General features: G+C 37.7%; 1 protein-coding gene across 1 annotated transcript; it reads right to left on the bottom strand.

Moving 5' to 3' along the window:
- Positions 1 to 29: 29 nt before the first annotated feature.
- On the bottom strand, positions 30 to 20,957 carry anpepa (alanyl (membrane) aminopeptidase a). The gene is made up of 20 exons (XM_031726862.2): positions 19,638 to 20,957; positions 17,240 to 17,382; positions 16,969 to 17,117; positions 16,693 to 16,813; positions 15,575 to 15,729; positions 15,223 to 15,336; positions 14,986 to 15,129; positions 14,835 to 14,900; positions 13,029 to 13,094; positions 12,469 to 12,635; positions 11,874 to 11,956; positions 10,983 to 11,116; positions 9,937 to 9,992; positions 8,677 to 8,824; positions 8,409 to 8,500; positions 7,370 to 7,480; positions 4,788 to 4,955; positions 4,529 to 4,669; positions 2,659 to 2,722; positions 30 to 1,060 (listed from the first exon to the last, which is right to left on the bottom strand). Exons 1-20 carry the CDS (start codon positions 20,264 to 20,266, stop codon positions 896 to 898), a joined length of 2,916 nt encoding a protein of 971 aa, XP_031582722.1. The 5' UTR covers positions 20,267 to 20,957; the 3' UTR covers positions 30 to 895.
- Positions 20,958 to 21,418: the final 461 nt, after the last annotated feature.

The following is a 21,418-nucleotide window of genomic DNA, read 5'->3' on the forward strand; positions in this document are numbered from 1 at the left end:
TTTTAGAACATAGGAGCAATGCAACAAAATTTGGGAAAACAATTTTTATTTTAATACTTTCAATATTTTCAAAAAAGAACTACCGAGACCAAAGTTGATACACTTCAGAGAGTGTGTCTGTATTGCAGATACAGACTAAGAAACAGACAAATTTTGAAGATTTTCAAGTTTTATATTGTTTTTTTTCTCCTAAAATTGTGTAATTTAAATTTCACACACATAGTCTCTTTGGGTAAGGGACATCAACTTTTGAACATGTCAGGAAAAACAAAAAGTTTGTTTCTAACTGTAAGCAGTCACACCCCAAAAGCATTCCAGTTGTGACATTGTTGCAATACCCGTTAACCAAAGTAACAGAATTAAAAGGCTTGTGTGTATTTTATTATTAAATATAACAATTTCAGCAACACAAGAACAGTTTGGCTTCTTGATTACAGCACATTTAATAGATTTTGCAAATGACAAAGTGGCAACAGAAGCAAACGGAACAAAGAGACGTTTCAGTCTTTCATTTAAACTAAACTAAACAAACCCCTAAAAAGCAATTATGCAAAGCAACAAGGAATTTTCTAGCATAAATGCAATTTTTTAACATGCAGCCTTACAGCTAATACATCCTTCATTAGCATTATGTGCAAAATTCACAAATGTTGAACAGATTGTTTTTTATTTCTCTATTTTCATTGAGTGTACGGTATAAATAATGCACAGAAGTATATACATGAATACTGAACATTTCTCTTAGTACTTATTATAATATACTATGTGCTGCACGAGTCATATTTCAGCTTGGAATTGAATTACATTCAATTATTTTTCTAGTAAAGTCATATTGACTAAAAATGTGCAGCTTCGAGGGAATAAACTGGCAATCTGATCTGAGGCTCTGAACCTGTTAGTTCTCCTTTTGTCTTACAGAAGAAGTTTTTTGTTCGAACCACTGCAGGACAACGTCTTTGTTCTCTTTGACCCACTGGATGTTCACTTGGGTTTGCTCAATGGCCAGAGACACAGCCCTGGCGGCACCACCACCTAGATTGTAATTTTGAAAACGCATGAGCTGTAGACACAAAGGGGTGAGAAAAAAAACACAAAGTTAGGTGCTGGCATGAAACAGCAGCATGTGAAAGAACGTTTCTGTTTTTTCTGCAGCTATCAGTTTTCGAAATGTTGGAAAATTATTAAATTAAATACAACACTTGAAATGTAAGCTAAAGTAGTATAAATAATGAAAATGCTACAGACAGTGAATAAAATAATAAGCTCAACATAATTCAACAATGTTGAAAGGCCTAAAGTAATTAGTACAACAGTTAAAATATTTCTAGTTAAAAATAAAATATAAATCAAATTAACTTAGATAAACTTAAAACTTAAAAGATTAAAAAGAAAATGTAATTATGCCCTCATGAAAAAATGATTAAATAAAATAGTGAATCTAATTTACACATGTTGAAAAGGATACAGATATGTTGGACTAATTAGCTAAAAGAATAGTTACAATATTGTAATTAGCATTTAGATTTTCTAAAAAGCTAAAAGAAATTGTTGCCACTGTTAAAATGTAGCTAAAGGTAAATTAGAAAGTTGTTATTGTGTAGCAGCAGCATGTGAAATTAAATTTCTTTCCCTTTTTTGAACAGCTGTGAATTTTGGAAATGTTGAAAAAGCTCAAATAAGTAGCATAAATAATGAAAACACCACAGACAGTGTCTTAAATAATACTCATTTAGTAATGTTTAAAAGGCCCAAAGTATTGGCAGTTAAAATGTTTAAAATTAACTTCAGAAGGTTAAAAAAGAAAATGTCATCTTTGTAATCATGAAAAATGGTTAAACAAAATATGTAACTAATGTAACTTACATAGATACGTATTGAAAGATAAAGATACGACGAAGTAATTTAGCTAGAACAACAGCTAATGCTTTAATTACCTGAAACATGACATGATATTGAAAAAGTGAAAAGCAATAGTTGCCATTGTTAAAATTTATCTAAAAGTAAGTTATGAATGTTAAAAAAGCTAAATGTAAATGATAAATTATGGAATTTATTAACTAAATTCAACAATGTTAAAAAAAAAAGCTAAAAATCTGAAATAGTTGGAAGTAATGTAAAAAAAACTAAAAGCAATGATTAGAACAGCTAAAGTAATAGAGTAACATGAATATTCTTTAAGTTAAAATAAAGAATGTTGATATGTGGCTAGATGTAAATGTTTGCTGAAAAAGGTAAAATGGTGGCTGAAGGTAAATAATATGTGAGAAACCTGTTATGTAATTGGATAAATATGAGCTGAAATGTAGTTGAAAAATAAGACATTCAGCTTTTGTCAAGTGAGATTTCAGAAACTAATGTGTCATTTATAGCAGTTAACATCATACAGATAAAAATGACTGTCAAATGTGTTAATGAAGACCTGTGGAGACATGAGACAGAGTTTCGAGAACTGCTGATTAGTACAAGGGAAATAAAACTAATCATACAAATTCTGTGTCATGTGTCAAAGGTAAGTAAGATTAATTATGCAGTCATAAATAAATAAAGTATTGGGGTGTATCTGAATATGTGTGAGCAGATTACTGGATTATGATTAGAAAGACAACTCATACTCCTGCTGTTATATCATTTTAGCAATAAAAATGACTGGTAAATTACCTCTTCCAGTTCAAACTCTGTCGAGAATCTGCTGGTCACTCCTGCAATCAGCATCGCCCCGTCCCTGGCAAAATATCAGCAACAGCTTTCAGTGAAACTCAAGTGATTCATTTATAAGTGTTGAAACTAAGTATCCACTCTGGATGGTTAGTTTTAGGTTTAGTTGGTTTTCATCTGTTTTACAGTATGAACTTGGTAATGACTGGTAATGATTAGTCAAGGAAAAATTGATTTTCAATCCCGTGCTGATTAGGTAATTTACTTTAGATAACGTTCGCATGTCGGTGTGGCCACGAAATGCCCCCCCCCTTTTAATTATACTGTGATTCAGTTTATTTTAACTTCCTGGTAACAGCACAAACAGGAGGGGTAATGATAAGAAGTGATTAAATAACAGGACCTTTGCACTTGATGACACAGTGCAGAATTTTTATAGTCGACTGTTTATAAATGCCTGATTTTTTTTATGGCCCAGCTAGTTTGCTCACAGGTCACTAAAGTGCTCTATAAACATCTGGCCCCTGAACGAGCCGAGGCCCTCGACTCTCTATGATGAAGCAGCAAATATGTCTCCTCTGCGCCATAAAGCAGAAGCCAAAACATAATCGAGAAACATCGTGGTGGCGTCATGTAAACCCAAGCCCTCGCCATATTCTCATTTTCAACCAAAAACATCTTTAACTGTACTGATCAGAGCGCACTCTTTTGCTGTTACAGTATCCGACACACACCTTGGTTGGGTTTCTTTTTGTACCCTGGTAACATTACTCTGTTGTTAGTTCAGTTTTGGTCTCCACCCAATCCTGAAAAAATATTGTAGTTATCTTGACACTGTTGGCTTGTTTCTTAGCAAAACTTGTACTGTTAATGTTTTCTTTTTACTCTTCATTACCTTCAAGTTTCTCGAGCAACTGCATTTCCCCTGTGGACACCAATAAAGATTTCTCTTATCTAATCTTGGTTAGCCTGTTTGATGCTGGCTAGTGGGTTGAAGATGCATTGAGACTGAATGAACATGTCGAATTGCAAGAGGAAAAAACCTGAAACCACCTAAAATGACCTAAAACAGGCTACACGTCTCCTTAAAGGCAGGTCATTATTCAATTTTCTCCCAACATCCACACCAAACCCTTAAAGTATCACAACTTTACAGTTCTTTGCATTTTTTGGGCTGAAAACTTATGGCCAACAAACTGCACTCTTCCAGGCCATCATAGATAAACTGATCTAAAAGGGAGAGAATATTTAATCACATTAAACTTAGAGCCAGAGAGGTGGATGCAGACACCACAAGATCATATCCACACCAAGCCAGGTGATCACAAATATGGATATTTTCTCTGCATTGTTCCTCCTATTAAATAGAAACACAGCCACCAATGGTTGCAACAATGCTGCATTTTATTGTCTTCTTGAACTAAATCAATAGGAGGAAAAAGAAGAAACACGCTGCTGTTTTTGTTGCTTTGTGCCAACACCATGGAAATATACTCGCAATAATTCTACAACAGGAAGCCACTGAACAAATTCACATTTTAACAAGCCAGCTGAAAGGAGGTCATACTGCCAAAAACTGAGCTCATCCAGAGTTTTCACACATCTAACTGGGGTGTTTTGGAAACTCCTCCACCCTTATAAGCGTATGTTCTGAGGTAAGCCATGAATTCTTAAACTCCTTGTAAATCTGTAGGAATAAAAAGGCAAAATAAATGCTCATCACTGAAGGAAATGTGACCAACCTCAACCCAAGAATACTGGCATCATGTATGTTTGTCTAATCCACAGTGCAAAACAGATGACTCAGAAAATGAGATGTCATCTGTAAAAACCAATATGAGAGGGAGTAAACACAATTTAAATAGCAACCTACCCTTGGCTGACGTAGTCCCAGTTTGCTCTGATAAAGTTCCAGGCCAGCGCCTGCCCCGCTGCGTTCTGGGCTATGTAGTAAATTGTAGAACCAACGTCCATCAGACGTATCTTCTCAGGGTCCAAAGTGTAATCAAGGTATCTGCAAGATAAGGAAGGCTCTTACTGGAAACCTAATGAATAAAACCCATGTGTATTGGGAACTGCTTTATTAAAACAGTTTACACATGTGTCATACACATTAGGATTTTGTGCTTTACCTGCTGAGCAACCAGATCTTCTTGGTGCAGGACAGAGCGCGACGGAGCTGGTCTTTCTCCGAGGTGTTGCTGGAGGTCTGATACATGTCCCAGGCAAATTCCCACTCTTCCTTCTCACCAGCAGCCACAGCTTGGCAGTAGATTTCAGACCGCAGGTTTGGGTGGATGCTGAATCACACACACACACTTTATTTTCCCTGTTTCAGGACCATCTAATTTTCACATTTTTTTCTTTGTGCTGGACAGCTGACATCACATGTTTTTGCTTCAGAAGGAATCTCATCAGCAGTATAAGAAAAACTCTACCCGCCAAAATAAAATGAAGTCCATTATACTATATAGAAATGGCTCATTAGTATAGTAGACTGCGACCATTGTCAATTTATGTATGTAGTTTATATATTGATGTTTACAGAAGTCACAGAAAATTCTCAAATTATTGACGTTGTTGATAATTAAAAAAGAAGACATCCAATGGCATGGTGCAATATCTGCCCACCCATCAAAAATTCAATGAAAACACAACACTGCTAGATTTTTTAACATTTGGAAAAGTCCATATGCTAAAAGAGAAAATGTCCCATGATGTATAAATTAGTTTGAAAAGTGACATGATGTCCCATCCATCCAGGCACTTCTTCAACTTGTGTTATTGGGGTATCCTGGCAGAGCCACATAGACAGACAAATCACAGATCATGCTCACTTCCCTACCTCCACAAATACCACTGATAGAGACGCCGTGCAGAGCAGCAGATTCACACCTACAGCCTTCCGCTTTGCAGCAACCATGCTAACCACTGCAGTAACATGCAGGCCAAGAATGAGGGACCAATAAAGCAAATATAAACCACTTTGAGCTTTGACCATTTAATTCTTTCTGATACAAACAGCTGTTGTTATGCAACATGAAATCTATTAACTGGGATAAAATAATCTGAAGGCCATTTATTGTACTTGGAGGCACAGCTATTTGCAAGACCTGTTTTAGACTCTTTTACAGTCTATTTGTATCCAATCATAAATGTCTGAGTTGCACGATAAAGGAAATATGGCATTCATGTGTATCCACATCTGAATTATATTCCTATTTCATGTTCATGTTTTGCATGGCGAAAATATTTATTTCAACCTCTTGACTGTCAACACCCCCAAATTAAAAAGACATAGTATGCTTAGCGGTTTTACAGTAAGTGATTAAGACGAGAGCTTAAGTGCTGGGTTGACTATACTGGAGTCATGAGTGTGAAACGAGTGTCTGTTTGTCTTTCTGCAGTCTTGCTTTTTTAATATAGTGTATAGCAAAAGAAACTGAAATAATGTCTAAGTCTGATATAATTAAATCTAATTAGATCTCATTTTATCCTTGATGTACTAATTTTAGATTGAAGTTGTTGACACATCTGGGAAAGTCAGACATATATACAGCCCAAGTGAGCATTTTTGGACAAAATAAAGACTAAAGAATATAAAAGAATCCATGGATGTCAGACTTTAGTTACTATTCTGTGACTTCTCTGAAGATGATTTTGATTTTTTTGAACACAAGATAACAAATCCAGCATATGTCCCCCCCTAATTTATAATGTGTTTACAGTATAACATGCAGCATACATATCCACACAGCATTGCAGTCAAGCACAAAGGCATTTCCACATTGAAGTAACAAGCACATGCAGTGAACGTATTTAACTGTAATAAAAGATAGACGTAGCCTCAAAGCTTGTTGTATAGGAAATCGAAGGTCCTACAAATATTACAGAGAAAAACCCAGCGATCAGACAATCCCTTATGAACAAACACGTGGAAACTGTGGGAAGGAAGAACTCCTTTTTTACAGGAAGACACCTCCAGCAGAAGCAGGCTTGGAGAGGGGCAGCTATTTACTGCAACCAGTTTGGGGTTGACAGAAGAAAAGTGAACTCTATGCAGAAGTACCTTAAACCTGCATTCTGCATGAATTTTTAGCAAAGAGCAGCTCCTGTGATTGCAAAAAGAAGCGTGGCTCAGTAAACACTATAAAGATGGGGTGTTGGCCTCGATCACTAGTTTGAAGTCTGACTGAATTCAACAGCAGGTTTATTTCTAAGTATTGTCCCCATTATGGTTACTGAAGGATAATTCACTGTCTGCTTTACCACGAGACTGCAAATGAGTGTCGTGTTGCTCCTTAGGTTCTTAGTCAGATCCACCCCTCACGGTCAATCAGTGATGTCATTGTGGCCACGTCCATCTTTTATATACAGTCTTAGTCCCAATTTTTTAAAGCTGCACCTGGAAACTTTTCAAAAATGCTAGCTGTAAGCGCACCAGAGCACTTGTTTAGGAAAAGATGTTGGAATTGAAAATTAGAGTGAGATTGCTTGAAAATCCCATCAAGTGCAGCTTTACCGACATCCACAATGCACAGATACCGACAACTGACATGAAAGAGGGATTAGATTACACATACCTTTACTAAATCATTACCAGAGAGCAAAGCTACAGAATATATGGAAACCTAATACAGTTAGATGATCATTGGATAATTCCAGAAAGTGTGACACAGAAAAAAAAAGATACTTATTCTAGAAAAATCCACACCTGTTGGTATTGTTGCTCTTCATCCAGGCGGCATACTTCTGCTTAGCCATCTCTACGCATTCTGGGAGTCCATTGGAACATGCCAGCTTTATGGCTAAGAGCTGGGTGTACCTTAGGATGAAACAATATTTTGTATGATAAATGCAAAGGTATGAAATACCAGAGTGTTTCCAAATATGAGAATAATTTGGAGACAAGAGTTTTTTAACCCTTAAATGGACTCTCATTACTCATGTATTACTGACAGTTCTCTAACTAATTGTTTTACCAATGGTTTGGATACCAAGAGGGCCTACGCGTTCACTGAAAGCCTCCAGTTTCTTTCTTTTATGTCATCTTTTGGTAGCACTTCGTGGTCTAGCCATACAGCCAGTAACTACTCAGCATTTACCCTGTAATTGTTTCTAACTTAGGGCGTCATTTTCAGCAGCTGAATGTACTCTTAGTGATGCTTAAAGTGCAGTTACAGAAGAATAAATAACTAACAAGTGGCAATTTCTAAGGAAAGGCGAAAATGATACCACTAAGACTAATTTTACCCTCATTATCACGTCGACCCATAATGCCATATTGTTGTGCCACATGAACAAAGATTAATTATCAAATAATCAGTTTACACTTTATCATTCTTACTTCCAGCTCTACAGTTTTATTCTTATACTTTACTACAACAGTCCACGTTACAGATATCCCCACTCTTTCTCTCTCAGACCTGTGTTTTCTGATGAAGTCATTATTTGAAACTTTGGCCGTGTTTAACATGAACATCCACCCCTGCAACAGTTTATATGAGATAAAAGCGGACCACTTTAAACAATCCTTGATGACACGAGAACTGCCTCCTTTAAAACGACACTCACAGTCCACACCACACATCTGTTACAGCACAAAGGTAAAAATACAAACTCACACATCTGCTTTCTATAAGCACTTTTGAACTTGATTGTGATTTTATGAACCGTAAACTGCAAGCATGTGTAAATCTGTTGACGATTAACTCAGGATGAATTCCGTCTTAGCAATAAACGATCTTACTTACTGTAAGGAGTGATCGTTCTGTGGGACGCTGTCATCGTCCGTGTAGGTTTTGAAGAAGTTATACAGCTCTCTAACCTGTTCCCGCAGGTAGATCTGCAGGAAGAGACGGCAGAGTTTCGGGAATGTATACAATATTTTCTGCACATTGTTCCGATTATTGAACATCAACAAAATCAGAAGATCACATTAAGCCTGATAAATATAATAATATAAGACATCAAAGTTTTTTAAAGAAATATGTACAACCAGTGAAAACGGATGACAGATACCTGCATGGGTCCATACACCTCAGAGCGGTCAAACATGAGGATGAAGTACTCGAGATTCCTGACCGCTGACTCCCAGGGAAGGAACTCTGTCTCTTTTGTGAGGAAAAGGGTTGAATTCAGAGCCAGAGTCACATTGACAAGTTTAGCCCTGAGGAGAACAAGAGTGAGATCTCAGTCAGTACAGCCATTTATTCAAAATTCACAACAAAGGCATCCATATTGGAGCATCCACACACCGCCTGTGTTTAAACCATTTGTATTTATAAAACCTCCAATAGGACTACTTCTACAATCACATTTTCTTACAGCTAAATGTTATGAAAAAATTAAGTCTCCACGATTTGGTTGGGATGTCTTTGGTTAGCGTCAGATCAAATGGAAAATGTTTTTTTAAGAAACAGTGCAGCGGCAAAATGTCTCAGACTTTATTTAAAGTGTCCCCTGTGACTTGTCGGGATTTGCCTGTTTAATAATTGGCTAAAACAAAACTCAACCCTGGACGGATGACCGGATGAGTAAAATAATGATGGCTGACAAATGTTGTTGTCTAAAGAAAATTATCGATTTGCATTTTACCTGTAAATTTAACCCTCTGAGGTATGAGTTGACATCACTGTCATGTCTAACCCTAAGTTTTGGAGAAAAACAAAAGGGCATTTTTGGGGGAAAATGTAAATAATGCCTGTAAGTTACAAGGATTTTATTTATTTTTTTACCCCGACTGCCAAGACATTGGAGAACAGTAGAGCTAGGGATAACACCGACCATGACTTAGACCTCACAGGGTTAATGTCCAGCTAGCTGCAATAAGCAGCATGGTGTCGATAGCGTGTGTTAGCTCTGTGATAGCGTGTCAGCCTGTCCAGGGTGTAGCCTTCCACGACAGGCTCCAGCTAATCCAATATCTCAATAAAACACATATAATATAATTCATTATCTCAAATAAATGCCTTCCCTAGAAACTGGAGCAAAGTAGCCACTTTGTAAATAAAATAAATGTCACATAACATTTAATAATGTTAGGCTGTTTGGTTTGGAAGGGGGTCTGTGACTAATACTGAAAGAATGGGAGAGCTTTTCAAAAGGCCAGATCCAAATATTCAGCATACTGTTGAGAAGGAGCCCGATGCAAAGCTGCATGTTAAGTTAAGTGGACTTCTTAACGACGTTTCTAGTTTCCTCTTATCGCTTAACATATCTAATATATTAATAGCACAACATTATTATTGTTTTATTAAATGAACAGGTCACAGTCAGTACCTTGCCAAGTTAAATGCGTCATCAATAAGCTGCCCTCTGTTCACCAGCGGGATACTCTGGAAAAACACAAGAGTTTCAAAGTTAGAGAGCCACCGAGCGCTACTTCTTCCTTACCTGGGAGCTGCCATTTTAAAGTTATTAAAAATGACTTTAAAGGTTACTGAACGTGACTTTCCTTGCCATCTGATTCCCACCCACTTACCTGGAATTCTCCTATCCTGCTATTCCGTGTTTGTCCACAAAATTATTCTCCCTCCACCATTTGTTTTGTTCCCCAATCAGTGTCACAGGGAATTCAGGTATGTTTATGACAAGTGTTTCAGAGGAGTTGCCTTAGTCAGTGTGTGCTTTGTAGCAGAAACTGTAACAATAGTAACCCTTGCCCTGTTCCTTGCACTGGATGGAAAGTCACAGGCGTTAAGAAAGCTTACTTTCTCTGTGCACTGCGAGTTAGTGATGACAGAACATGAACAACTGAGTGGTAGATCAACCAGCCAAACAATCCATGAACATGGTGACGACTTTGCTGATACAACTACAGACTCATACATCCAGAAAAAAACAGGTTAGTTGTAAAAGTTATAAGGCACAAGTAAGGCCTTTTTTGTGTACCTCGGGATGTATGACGACAAATATTTGCTTTGATTGAGTTAACCTCTGAGCTTTTGGTTCAAGGCCAATTCTTAGTCTGATCTACTTTGTTCAAACAGCATCTCTGTCTTACCCTCCAACACAATCTATCAAACTTCACTGTGTAATAAAGAAAGCAAACTTGGATGCTTTTATTGTTGCTCTTTAAAGCCTCTAGAAAACCTTCGCAGTCCAATGAATCTACCTTCGACAATAAGTTATTTCTCTTCAATATAAACTTGTCAGTTTATATAAATTTAATTAGATTTTATTTTGATAATTAACCAATAACTCACAAAATCCCTGCATTTATTGCCTGGTATGGAACAAAGAAGCTTCAGAAGATAAGATGTCGTAATATTTCCAGTAAAAATCACCCAGTAAAATGTGTAAAACTGGAGTGGCCCAGTACTTACATGTCGATTCTTCTGCAGTTGAGCTAGAAGGCGTTCCCAATTCTCTGGATTGTAATTGACTCTGTAGTATCCGGTGCAGTTGATATTTGCCAGGAACCATTCACCATTCTTAGCTATGAAAGCTTCTTTGTTTACTGTTCACGAGACATCAATTAGTTGAAAATGTGTTAAATTTATTTGCGAGTGAGTAAAATGAAGCACTCGTGTAGAGAAAAAGGAAACTTGACAGAGGCTGAGATGAGACTTAAGGAGAAAAAACAAGAATACAACCAAACTGAAAGCAGATACACTGTGTGCAGTCATTTTGCTTCTCCCAGATGTTTTTGTATCTACTTTTTGTGTTTGTATATCTTTGATGTCATTTTTGCAACTCTTTTACTTCTCTTTGTGATAAATTCTCATTATCGCTTCCTTTTCTTCTGTATTTTTTCACGGACACGTCAGGTGGCATTTGGGATTCACATCTGTTTATCTGTAGTCGTTTTGTTGCTTTTTTTGTGTCTTGAAAGTCAGTTTGTAACTAATCTGACACTGTATGTGTTTACAACATTACATGCACAAATGTCACACATATCAGCAACACTTAAAGGATGATTAATGATGTATGTGATTAATGGTTTTCTATACTTCCTAAAATACATGCAAAATATTTGTTTGGCCAATTTTTATTTTTGTGCATTTAAAGAAAATTGCATTCCAGGAATATCTAAAGCCTTTGTAGCTGATTTAAGAACCTTTGGTTGAAGAACCCGACAAATGCTTATGGTTTTTCAAATCAAAGGCTTGATTGTGTCTCATCACACATCAATAATAAAATAAAGCCATTATTCTGGTTCCTCTTGAAACAGAAGATGTAAAATAAAAAATACATTGTGTTCTCCTGCATCTTACCTGGCTTGTTGTTATACAAATACACTTTCTCAAATTGAGACGACGCATTTGAGATGAACTCAATCTCCACTGTCCATGAATTCCTAAACAGAAAAAGAACAGGTAGATCTTACACTGGATGCAGTTTCACACGCCCCAGAAAATAAAGTGAGCAATAATTGTGAGTTTTACAGACTTTTTAAAGCTCACAAACTGAAAAGAAGCATTTTAGAGACAAAAACATGAGCATGAAATCTATTCTCCTTTCTAATAACCTAAGAGTCTCCGGGATCTGGAGGTATCTCAGTCTGGACCCTGTATGATTCACCATGGCAGCATCATGGAGTTTTAAAGCAAGGGCGGGTCCAAAAGGAATCATTTACTGAAATCAGTTGCGGCCCAATACTTTGTTAACGATGTGAGTTATTCATTGAATAACTTGGCTTTTGACCACAGACGGTTATTTAATCTGTATTATCACTAAAACTGGTACAAAATGTTAACTCAAGCTTGATGATTTTATTACAGATTTGTGTAGGCTGGAAAAAAAAATAGTAAAATAGTTGGTTTACACAAAGTTAGGTCAAGTTTGTAGAAAGATGTGGAAGACACCTACGAGGAATTGACAGAGTTATTGAAGAGAAACTGCTTCTGGTAGACTTGTCCATCGGTAGTGTTGATGGTAATGACAGGATAGCCACTTTGGGTGGTCCAAGGGTTCATGAATCCAGCGATGTCATCAGTGTTGCGGACAGCTTTGGCAAAGCGGTTCTGATTGTAAGCCTGCGAACATTAAACAAGTCAATTAATATCTTACCTTGTGCAGTCTAAACCTGATGTATTTGTAAATATGATTTATGATAACTGAATTCATTAGTATCTGAACATTTTCGAAGCCTTTGCTTTAAAAGAGCTAAATATACCACGCAGTTCTTTTCTTTCTAAAAGCTGCTGTTTGGCATTTTAATGTGGTAGCCATTGTTTTAAATTAAATGAGCTCAAACACAGACCAAAAACCATGATTCATCCAAAATACTTAAAATCTGGGATAAATACACCATTGTGATGAATCCTCGGGCAATGAAAACGTGAGAATGATTCTGATGACAAGGCACGCATAGAGTAAGCAGCAGAAAATTGGCGTGTTGAAACAGCCTGGATAATTTCTCATCTTACCATTTGTATATACTCCCAGAGGTCATCCTTTTCTACGCTTCCATATTGAAAGGCCTTGAGATACATCTACGAAATATATGAAAGCAGAGCAAATCAGAATGATTGAGTAACAGTGGACACAGTTGCATCACGCACAAAAAAATAATTATTTCCCTGAGGAGCCGTTGGAATAAGAGCTGGGTGAAAAGATTCGATTGCAGCTGTGAGCAGTTAAACCTGAGAGAAACGTGATGTTGAAATAAATCTCTGGGTAAAAAATGTTTTGGTTTTTCCTTGTTTTTTTTTGTTGTTTTGTTTTTTTAATCTTCTGGCCGGAAACACATGAACATTCACAATGAGTTTGGTGTGTTACAAAAATGAAGGTTTGAACAGACGTTTAGCCCCTTCCTTGTATATGTGACAGGGAAAACACAACACCCTTATTGATTTTGCATGAGGCAGTGGAAAACACAAGTGGACAAAAACTGCGTGCCTTCCCCATTTCAGCAGACACGAACCAGATGTTGGAATGCTTTCGTTCAGAGCAGCATTGAGGGCTTTATTTTCAACATGTTAGATTTGGATGTATGACAGAAACTGGTGTCTATTGATGGTGAAAAAAAAATAAAAGTAAAAATGTAACCTCTTAGAATACACCAGGTTACCTGCAACCTGTGGAGGGTTTGGTATTATTTTAGCCACATGATATACAAACAAGTTTTATGAAACTAGAAAATGTTGCCTTTCAAATGAAGCCTGATCCATTTTGGAATTACAACTTTATGTTATTATTATTTTTTTGGTTGTTTCAGAAGTTTCCAAAGATCATTTTTCACGACTAAACTGAAACAATACACCGCTGGAACAAAGACTGTATTTAAAGGATGGGCGTAACCTCTGTGACACCACCCACTGGTTTTGGAGTACAGATTCTGATGCCTCATTAGCATTTTGGCCACCACTGTGTCTTTTTTTTCTTTTTTTAAATCCAGAAGTTACCATATTTGGATCAAAGCGTGGAGTGCTAAGTTATCAGCTAACACTTGCAAGCTTTGTTGCTAAGCTGCATTCATGAACTGCACTCATCTATTTTCTTCCACTTATCCAAATCAGGGTTGCAGGGGGGCTGAAGGTGCGGTACACCCTGGACAGGTCGCCAGTCTGTCACCGAGCTAACACAGCATTCACAGGGTCATATTTCCATTATTAATTGCTTCAAACTGCAGCAACATCACAAATGTTGTACAGTGGTCCAGTTCAGTAAATCAGACTAACAGGGATGACAGCTACAGTGGGACAAATCCTGATCCCGTGAGTTCATTTAAAAAAAAAAATCAAAAAAAAAAAAATCTGTGAGTTCATTTCGTAATACCACAAGCTGTGGCTACGTAAGCCTATGTGTCAATATCTGGCACCAATTGTGGCCAGCCAAATCCGTTCTTCCTTTCCATCCATCTCAAAAGCCCGTGAGGGGCTGAGAGTTTTGTAGCACACAGGGGACTTCATAAATGTTCCTTTTCCTTACATCTGCCAAGACTTTGGTTGCAAAAGCAAACGAGGTATATGCACATTAAATGAGATTTAATCACTAATTAAAGCATCAAACTGTACAAGTGCTACATTCCCACTTGTGTTGTCTTGATGCATCATGAGCCAAAATCTACTTTTCCAGGATTCTGCATTTGGTTTGTCTTGGCAGAAATGAGTTTTGACTGCAGACTGGCAGCCAAGTGAAACCCTTTAGTTTTATTGTTTGTTTTTAAGTTTAATTCTCGGGAAGGACCTGATAGAAATAACTGAATCACTCTGAAAATCATTTTTGCTTACTTGGAGCCCTTTGTTGAAAACAACTTCTCCCACATGGTTTGCCAGCATTCTCAGCACAATTGCTCCCTAAAAAAGTGAATACAGATTACATGTTCCCGTTAGTAGAAAACACACAGGGGCAAATTGTGTATTAACAGCGTTGACTAGCTACCTTGCTGTAGCTGATAGAATCAAACATTCCAAGGATTTCATTTGTCGTCGTGATATTGTTTGGTGGAGGACTGAGAGGGTGGGATGAGGCCAAAGCATCCTCTCTAAACGCATCGTGGAGGTCGTTCATGATAGATATTTCTTTCTGTAGAAAACAAACATGGATGAGACTGTAAGCTTAAACAATCTTGCCTGAGCATTTAGCACAACTCCAGAGATGTTGTAAGGCTGGACTTACTATATTGAACGTAGGCTCCACACTGTCCACAGCAAAGTAAGACAGGTAGGTAGCAATGCCCTCATTCAGCCAAAGGTCGTTCCACCATTTCATTGTCACCGCATTTCCAAACCACTGCCAGAAAAATAAAAATAAATCATTACACAGGAAAGGTTGTATTGCTATTAAATATTGTTGTAAAAGTTGTAATAAACTTCACAAACTTCCTTAATCCAAAACTGTGTTTCTTATTATGTGAAAATGTTGAATGCTGCTAAAACCATATGTTTTGCCACTCCTGTCTGTGGTCTTAACAGGAAAATGACTCAGAGGATTGAAATCAGGTGCTTTATTCATTTTACTGCTCTCTAACCTGGTGTGCCAGTTCGTGTGCAATGACAGTGGCAATATCTTCCTTGTGCAACAGGGAGGAGACTCCTTCCTGATAGAGCAGGAATCCTTCCTGGTATGTGATCAGTCCCCAGTTTTCCATCGCGGCGGGGTATAAGTCAGGCAGTGCAATCTGGTCTAAGGAGATCACAAAGAAATGGACACAATTCTGTTCAAATAAGTTCAGTTCAGTTCTGTCTAAATAGCACCAATTCACAACAACATTCAATTTAAGGTGCTTCATATCACAGCATAAAGACCCTTCAGTATTAAAAATCAGATTATCCCCTATGAGAATTGTATGATCTACTCAATACAGTATTAAGATTAAACAGTAAGTGATGCATCTAAAAATCAGAAACAGTACTTGTGAGCCATAAAATGTGGATTACAAGTTAAAATTTGGGTTCAACACATTTCATTCATGGGGCCTTATATCCACAATAAAAGCAACATGATGAACAAAGACCGATGAAAACCCTCCAGCTGAGTCAAAGAAGCGAAGAAAAACAAATACAAATCATGGGAATTGTTTTGCGTGCTATTTATGATGTCTTTTTCTAATTTCTCATGTCAAGCTGTTTGTTTTTGTGATTCTCTTCGAGTCAAAGAAATGAAATGAGTACATCAGAGGAACAGCTCAGGTTGAGTGGTTTGGAGACAAAGTTAGAGATCCAGGGCTCAGATGGTTTGGAGATGGGCAGAGAAAGGATAGTGGATATACTGGACAAAGGATGCTGAAGATGGAGCTTCCAAAAGAGGAAGACCACAGAGAAGATGCAATAAAGGAGGACATGCAGAGTGTTGGCGCGATAGAGGAGGAAGCTAGGGATAGGGTGAGATGGAGGGGGATGTTTTGTGGTGGTGATCCCAAAAGTAAGCTGATGAAAGAAGAAGACTGAAATATAAGTAGGTATAGTCTAAGGAGCTTGGGAAGAAAGGCGCCTGGACTTCTGGATTTCTCTGGACTTTTTTAAGTTTCTTGAAGACATTTCACTGCTCATCCCAGAAGTCCAGACACCTTTCTTTCCTTTTCTTTCCTTAGACTACAATGAGCTGGATGACTGAGACCCTTCACAGACATAAGTAGCTATAGTTTACCTATTTTTTCCATTGCATATTTCAATTCAAATTGGCTTTCGTAGAATCGAAGGAGCTTTCTGGCGATCTCGGTGGCATAATCAGCGTGTCCTGCATCGATGGCTTCAGGACGAGCATATGTCTGCACAAACAAAACACACAAATGGCACTGAGTGGTAAAAATAGTAAAAGCACATTGGCTACTAGCCCAGTTTTGCTGACTTTCAGAGCGTACTGGCAAAAACAAAAACATCAACAACACTGCAGCAGATTCATCCTGCAGGACAAGTAGCCTACATTTATCTCCACGCGATCAGTATTGGAGATTGGAGATCTGGTGAATGTGAAGCTGTCGTCGACCACTGTGAAGGCGAATAAGTAGGTGGACATCTTTGGTGTTGGTTTAAAGATAGTGTATTGCCATTCGTCATCTATAATGTTGTTCTCTGAAAGTAGAGAAACAAGGAAATACATAATGAGGACATCTTTTACTCCTATTGTTAAAGTTAATGTTTGACTCCTCAGCAGGTGACCTATATCACTTATTGACACAGGAACTTGTTTTTACCACGAGGGGCTGCATTTCCCAGAGCTCTGCTTTCTCGCCTGTGGATGATGGTCAGTTCAAACACAGCCTTCATGTCTGGCTCATCGAAACAAGGAAACACTTTCCTGGCATCTGTTGGCTGCAGATTGGTGGCAGCAATGAATCTAAGAGTACAGAGAATAGAGAGCGAGAGAGTGTTCAGGTGTCTTTTAATTGGATCAAAATATCCCAACATATTCTTTATCATCACTAACAGCTTTTATTGGTCTTTGACTGTGATGTTGCTGCACTTTTTTGACTAATTTGTAACATTAATTGCAAGAGAATCATCTTATGGCCATCTTGTACCATTTACAGAATGCACATTAACAACATGAATGAGTGAGAAATGGAAAAGACAGAGTGTAGCTGATTAACAACAACTGAGAAAAAGATATGTGTGTAACTATCTCAAGGTTTTCTATGTGCTCTATGTCTAGGTGTTTATGTATGTTGGGTTTTGGATGTGCCTGTTTGTCACAAATTCATATGAGTATGAATGGGTAAAAACAAAAAGATATGAGAGAGTTGTGAGCAGTACTCTTTTGTAAAAAAAAAAAAAAAAAAGAAAAGAAAAAGGAAAAAAGAAGAAAGGATACATGAAGGACTCTCAGGGTACCCGGATGGTGCACAAGTGTAGCGGTCCCCACCTGAACAGGCTGGTTACATGTATTAAATTATTGTCTTCTTCACTGTAGAATAGTGCGTAATCAGAGGTTGTAAATGTGTAAATATATAAGTGTACAACTCTTTAAGTTCAATGTGAGACAGCATATCCAAGGATCAAAACTCAGAAGACAGAAAAACAATAAGCTACTTTTTAAAAAAATTCTTTGCTGCTTTATAGCTTCTTTTGTTTTTAGAGTTTAATTTGACTTTTTTTCCTCCCCTACATTTATTTGACAGTTTAAGCTACTGGTCTTCAGATTAAGATGTTATTGAAAAAAGATCTTTGGGATTATATTTCTAAAAATCGTGAGCGTATTGCAGAATGATTGCTTTTACTTTGATACTGTTGCAAATTTTGCCTGTGTAGTTCTTTTTATGACACATTTTAAAGCCAGGACTTTTACTTGTAACTAAATACTTATTACACCACTGCAGGTGCAAGCACACATGTAACCAATCAGTGATGTCATACCACCAACTTTACCCCAGGGACGTGTTGCAACAAACATTGATTATGAATGGATTATTTTGCTATTATTATTACAGTTTTTTTCATTCTGAAAGATATTGTTTGTCCTTAGGTTTCTGTTGGATACTTACTGGTTCCAGCTTAACTGCATTTTGATTAGGCCTCATCTTAAGCTGTGTAAATCAGTTGAGCCAACTCAGTTTTGTCAAAAGACAAAAATGTCCTGGCTGCAGTTTTTTGTAACTTTAATGCCAAAGTTCCATTGTGAATTAATTTTTATGGGTTTGTGCAACATCAAGGATAAGGTTACGATGAACGGTCAGTTTGGGTTATTGTTTTACATGTCAGATTAAAACTGACACAAAGAACTGCACGTCAGTGGAAAATAAATAGTGATTTGAAAAAACGTGGGCTGCATCATCGTTATGTTAGAAAATGACTTTGTGTTTGAGCTATCACTGTGTTTAGTCATCCAGATGATTATAGACTCACCGTTTTTAAAAAACACTCAAGTTGAGAAATTAATTCACTGTGGAAACTTGAACATCTCTGTAACCTGAAGGAATATTATTATGGCTTATTATGAATTATTACTGTTATTATGGCTGAGTGATAAAGTTTGTAAGCTTGTATAGATATTTTTTTTTCTCTCCTTTATATTAAAAGGGAATTACACTTTGAACAATGCTAAAAATCAAAAATAAGGCTTATACATTTACGTATTTAATCATTTAATATTTGGAGCTGCATCTTCTTGAAATAACGATTTAAGAAATTATTTATATTTTTCTTAATGTAACTTTGACTCTTTTCAGTTTGTATTTATCATCCAGCCTTTGTGGCATTTTCCTTGAAACCTTTTCCAATATTTTTCCCTTAATAGTTTTCTTATAAAAAAAAACAAACTTGAATTAAAATTTTGTATTTATTTTTCACTCCAGAAAAAATTGGAATCTTAAAATCCTAAAATTAGCATTAAATACAGAATACTTACATAACTTTCATAGATTTTAGATACAAACATTTTTTTAAATATAGATTTAATTTAATATAGATTATTTTTCCAACTGGAATAAACACGACCACATTTCTTTCACTTTCTCAGAAACCATCTCAGCTCTAATGGCCGATTCTTGTACGGAATACCATAAACTTTAAAGTTGCAGTAACGAAAAGCTTTGAAATTGTTTTATAAACTCCAAATTCAACAAATAATTAAATGCGCATAGCTTTTTTACGTACCTGTCCGCATTTGGATCATCTACACTTTCATAGTCAAATACACCATCAGTATATCTGCTTAGATACAGTGCTTCCAGATTATCTGAGACTTCGCCGTGGAAAGACAAATACAAAGAGTAGTTCCCTCCTGCCTCCAAGGCGTCCATCAACTCGAGCTCGAGGAAGTCACTTTCATCATCGTAGTGTTTCAATCCAGACACTTTAATATTCCTGTTTGCACCTTCGTTCAACACCACCGGCGAAGAAACGTTCAGGTTCCTGCTGTTGAGAAAGATGCTCATCGTCTTTTGGGCGCATTGAAAGTAGACAGTCGAGTTTCCCGTGAAGATCATGGTCTGGTTCGGAGTGGTAATGTTGGGATTGGAGCCGTTCCCCTCCTCTATGATTTTAGTGTAGAGTTGAACTGCGAGTACGATTTTGTACTTCTGAGGTACCAAGCTCTTCGGCAGCCGCATTTCTGGCGGTGGGGCCAAGGTGGTGGTCGGCATGGTTGGAGGTGGCGTCATGGTAATGTTTTGGGTCTGAGCCTTGAACAGAATAACCATGGTGAGCATGCCGCCGATGGAAGAGACGGTCAGAACACCAAAGGCGATGGCGATAGCCTTGGATGTTCCAAACTTCAGGGGCATGGTAGCTGCTTCTTTTGGTCCGTCTTAAGATCCTGCTGCTTGCCTGGTAGAGCTGATTCCCTGAGTGAGTCTGCCTCTGGTCTGTGCTGTCTGATCTGTTCACAGGCATGTAACCTCCCTCCAATAAACAGGGCTTGGCCTTAGCAATTAAGGGTCTGTACTTGGATTAAGCATTAACTTTGACACTGCCAAAGGAGCAAAGAGTACACATTGCAGTGTGAAGAGGTCGATGTTCACTGTAAATAATCAGTCAGATTGTGCTCCCAAACATCTGGATGTGGTTACTGCGGTCATGCCACTAATGCTGGGGTTAGGTAAACCGCAAGTCCTCACACTGCGCTCTCCTACCCCATCCCACACTTCCTCACATTCCCTTTCTGTGAACACTCCTCAAACCATCACAATCACACACACACACACACGCCCCTGGGCACAACAAAATCCTCAGTGGGGAACACATCCAGCATCACCGCTTTTGATTGTAAGAGGTGTTCAAAGTTTCGAAATGCAGCTGTTCTTCCTTCAACTTCTGCAGGCAAGTCTCTGCAGCAGGAGGGGTCCAAGGGTTCGTATCTAAACAGAGATCATGCAAGTCTTTCCCACCAAGACAGTATATAAAGAGAGGACTGCTGAGTGGGCTGGATAAAACAGAAAAAAAGAGGAGGAGAACATAGAACGTAGAGATTTGTACATCACTGAACTTCCTGGAAAGCTCCAACTGCGGGTAACGACGACCACCGTGACCACTGTGCACATATTCTTCATCTCAGGAGAGGGAAGAGGAGGGAGACAAAGAGGGCCGGAGATGGGAGTGTTGCTGGTTATTTGTACTGAGAACAGATGTTGCTGTTGGAGGGCCAAGGTGGTCAAATCATCTTGAGCATATTGATAACACTGGAGACCAATCATCAGCGCCCTGAGGCCAAAATCAGGTGGATGAGCAGCTGAGGCAGCAAGGCCACATTCCTGTTCACATTAAAACTACATCAACATCAGATACCAAAGCAAATAAAGACCCCAGCAACAATAAAACAAGTAAACCCAAAAACTCAACTGTCATTTTTATTATGTGAGACAAGTGGACCAGATGTTATAACATCTGCCTGAATGTCACAAGTTTCTGCTCTTACGTTCAAGATTTACTCCTTAGAA

Source organism: Oreochromis aureus, linkage group 7, assembly GCF_013358895.1.
Source record: "Oreochromis aureus strain Israel breed Guangdong linkage group 7, ZZ_aureus, whole genome shotgun sequence".
NCBI classification, from domain to species: Eukaryota; Metazoa; Chordata; class Actinopteri; order Cichliformes; family Cichlidae; genus Oreochromis; species Oreochromis aureus.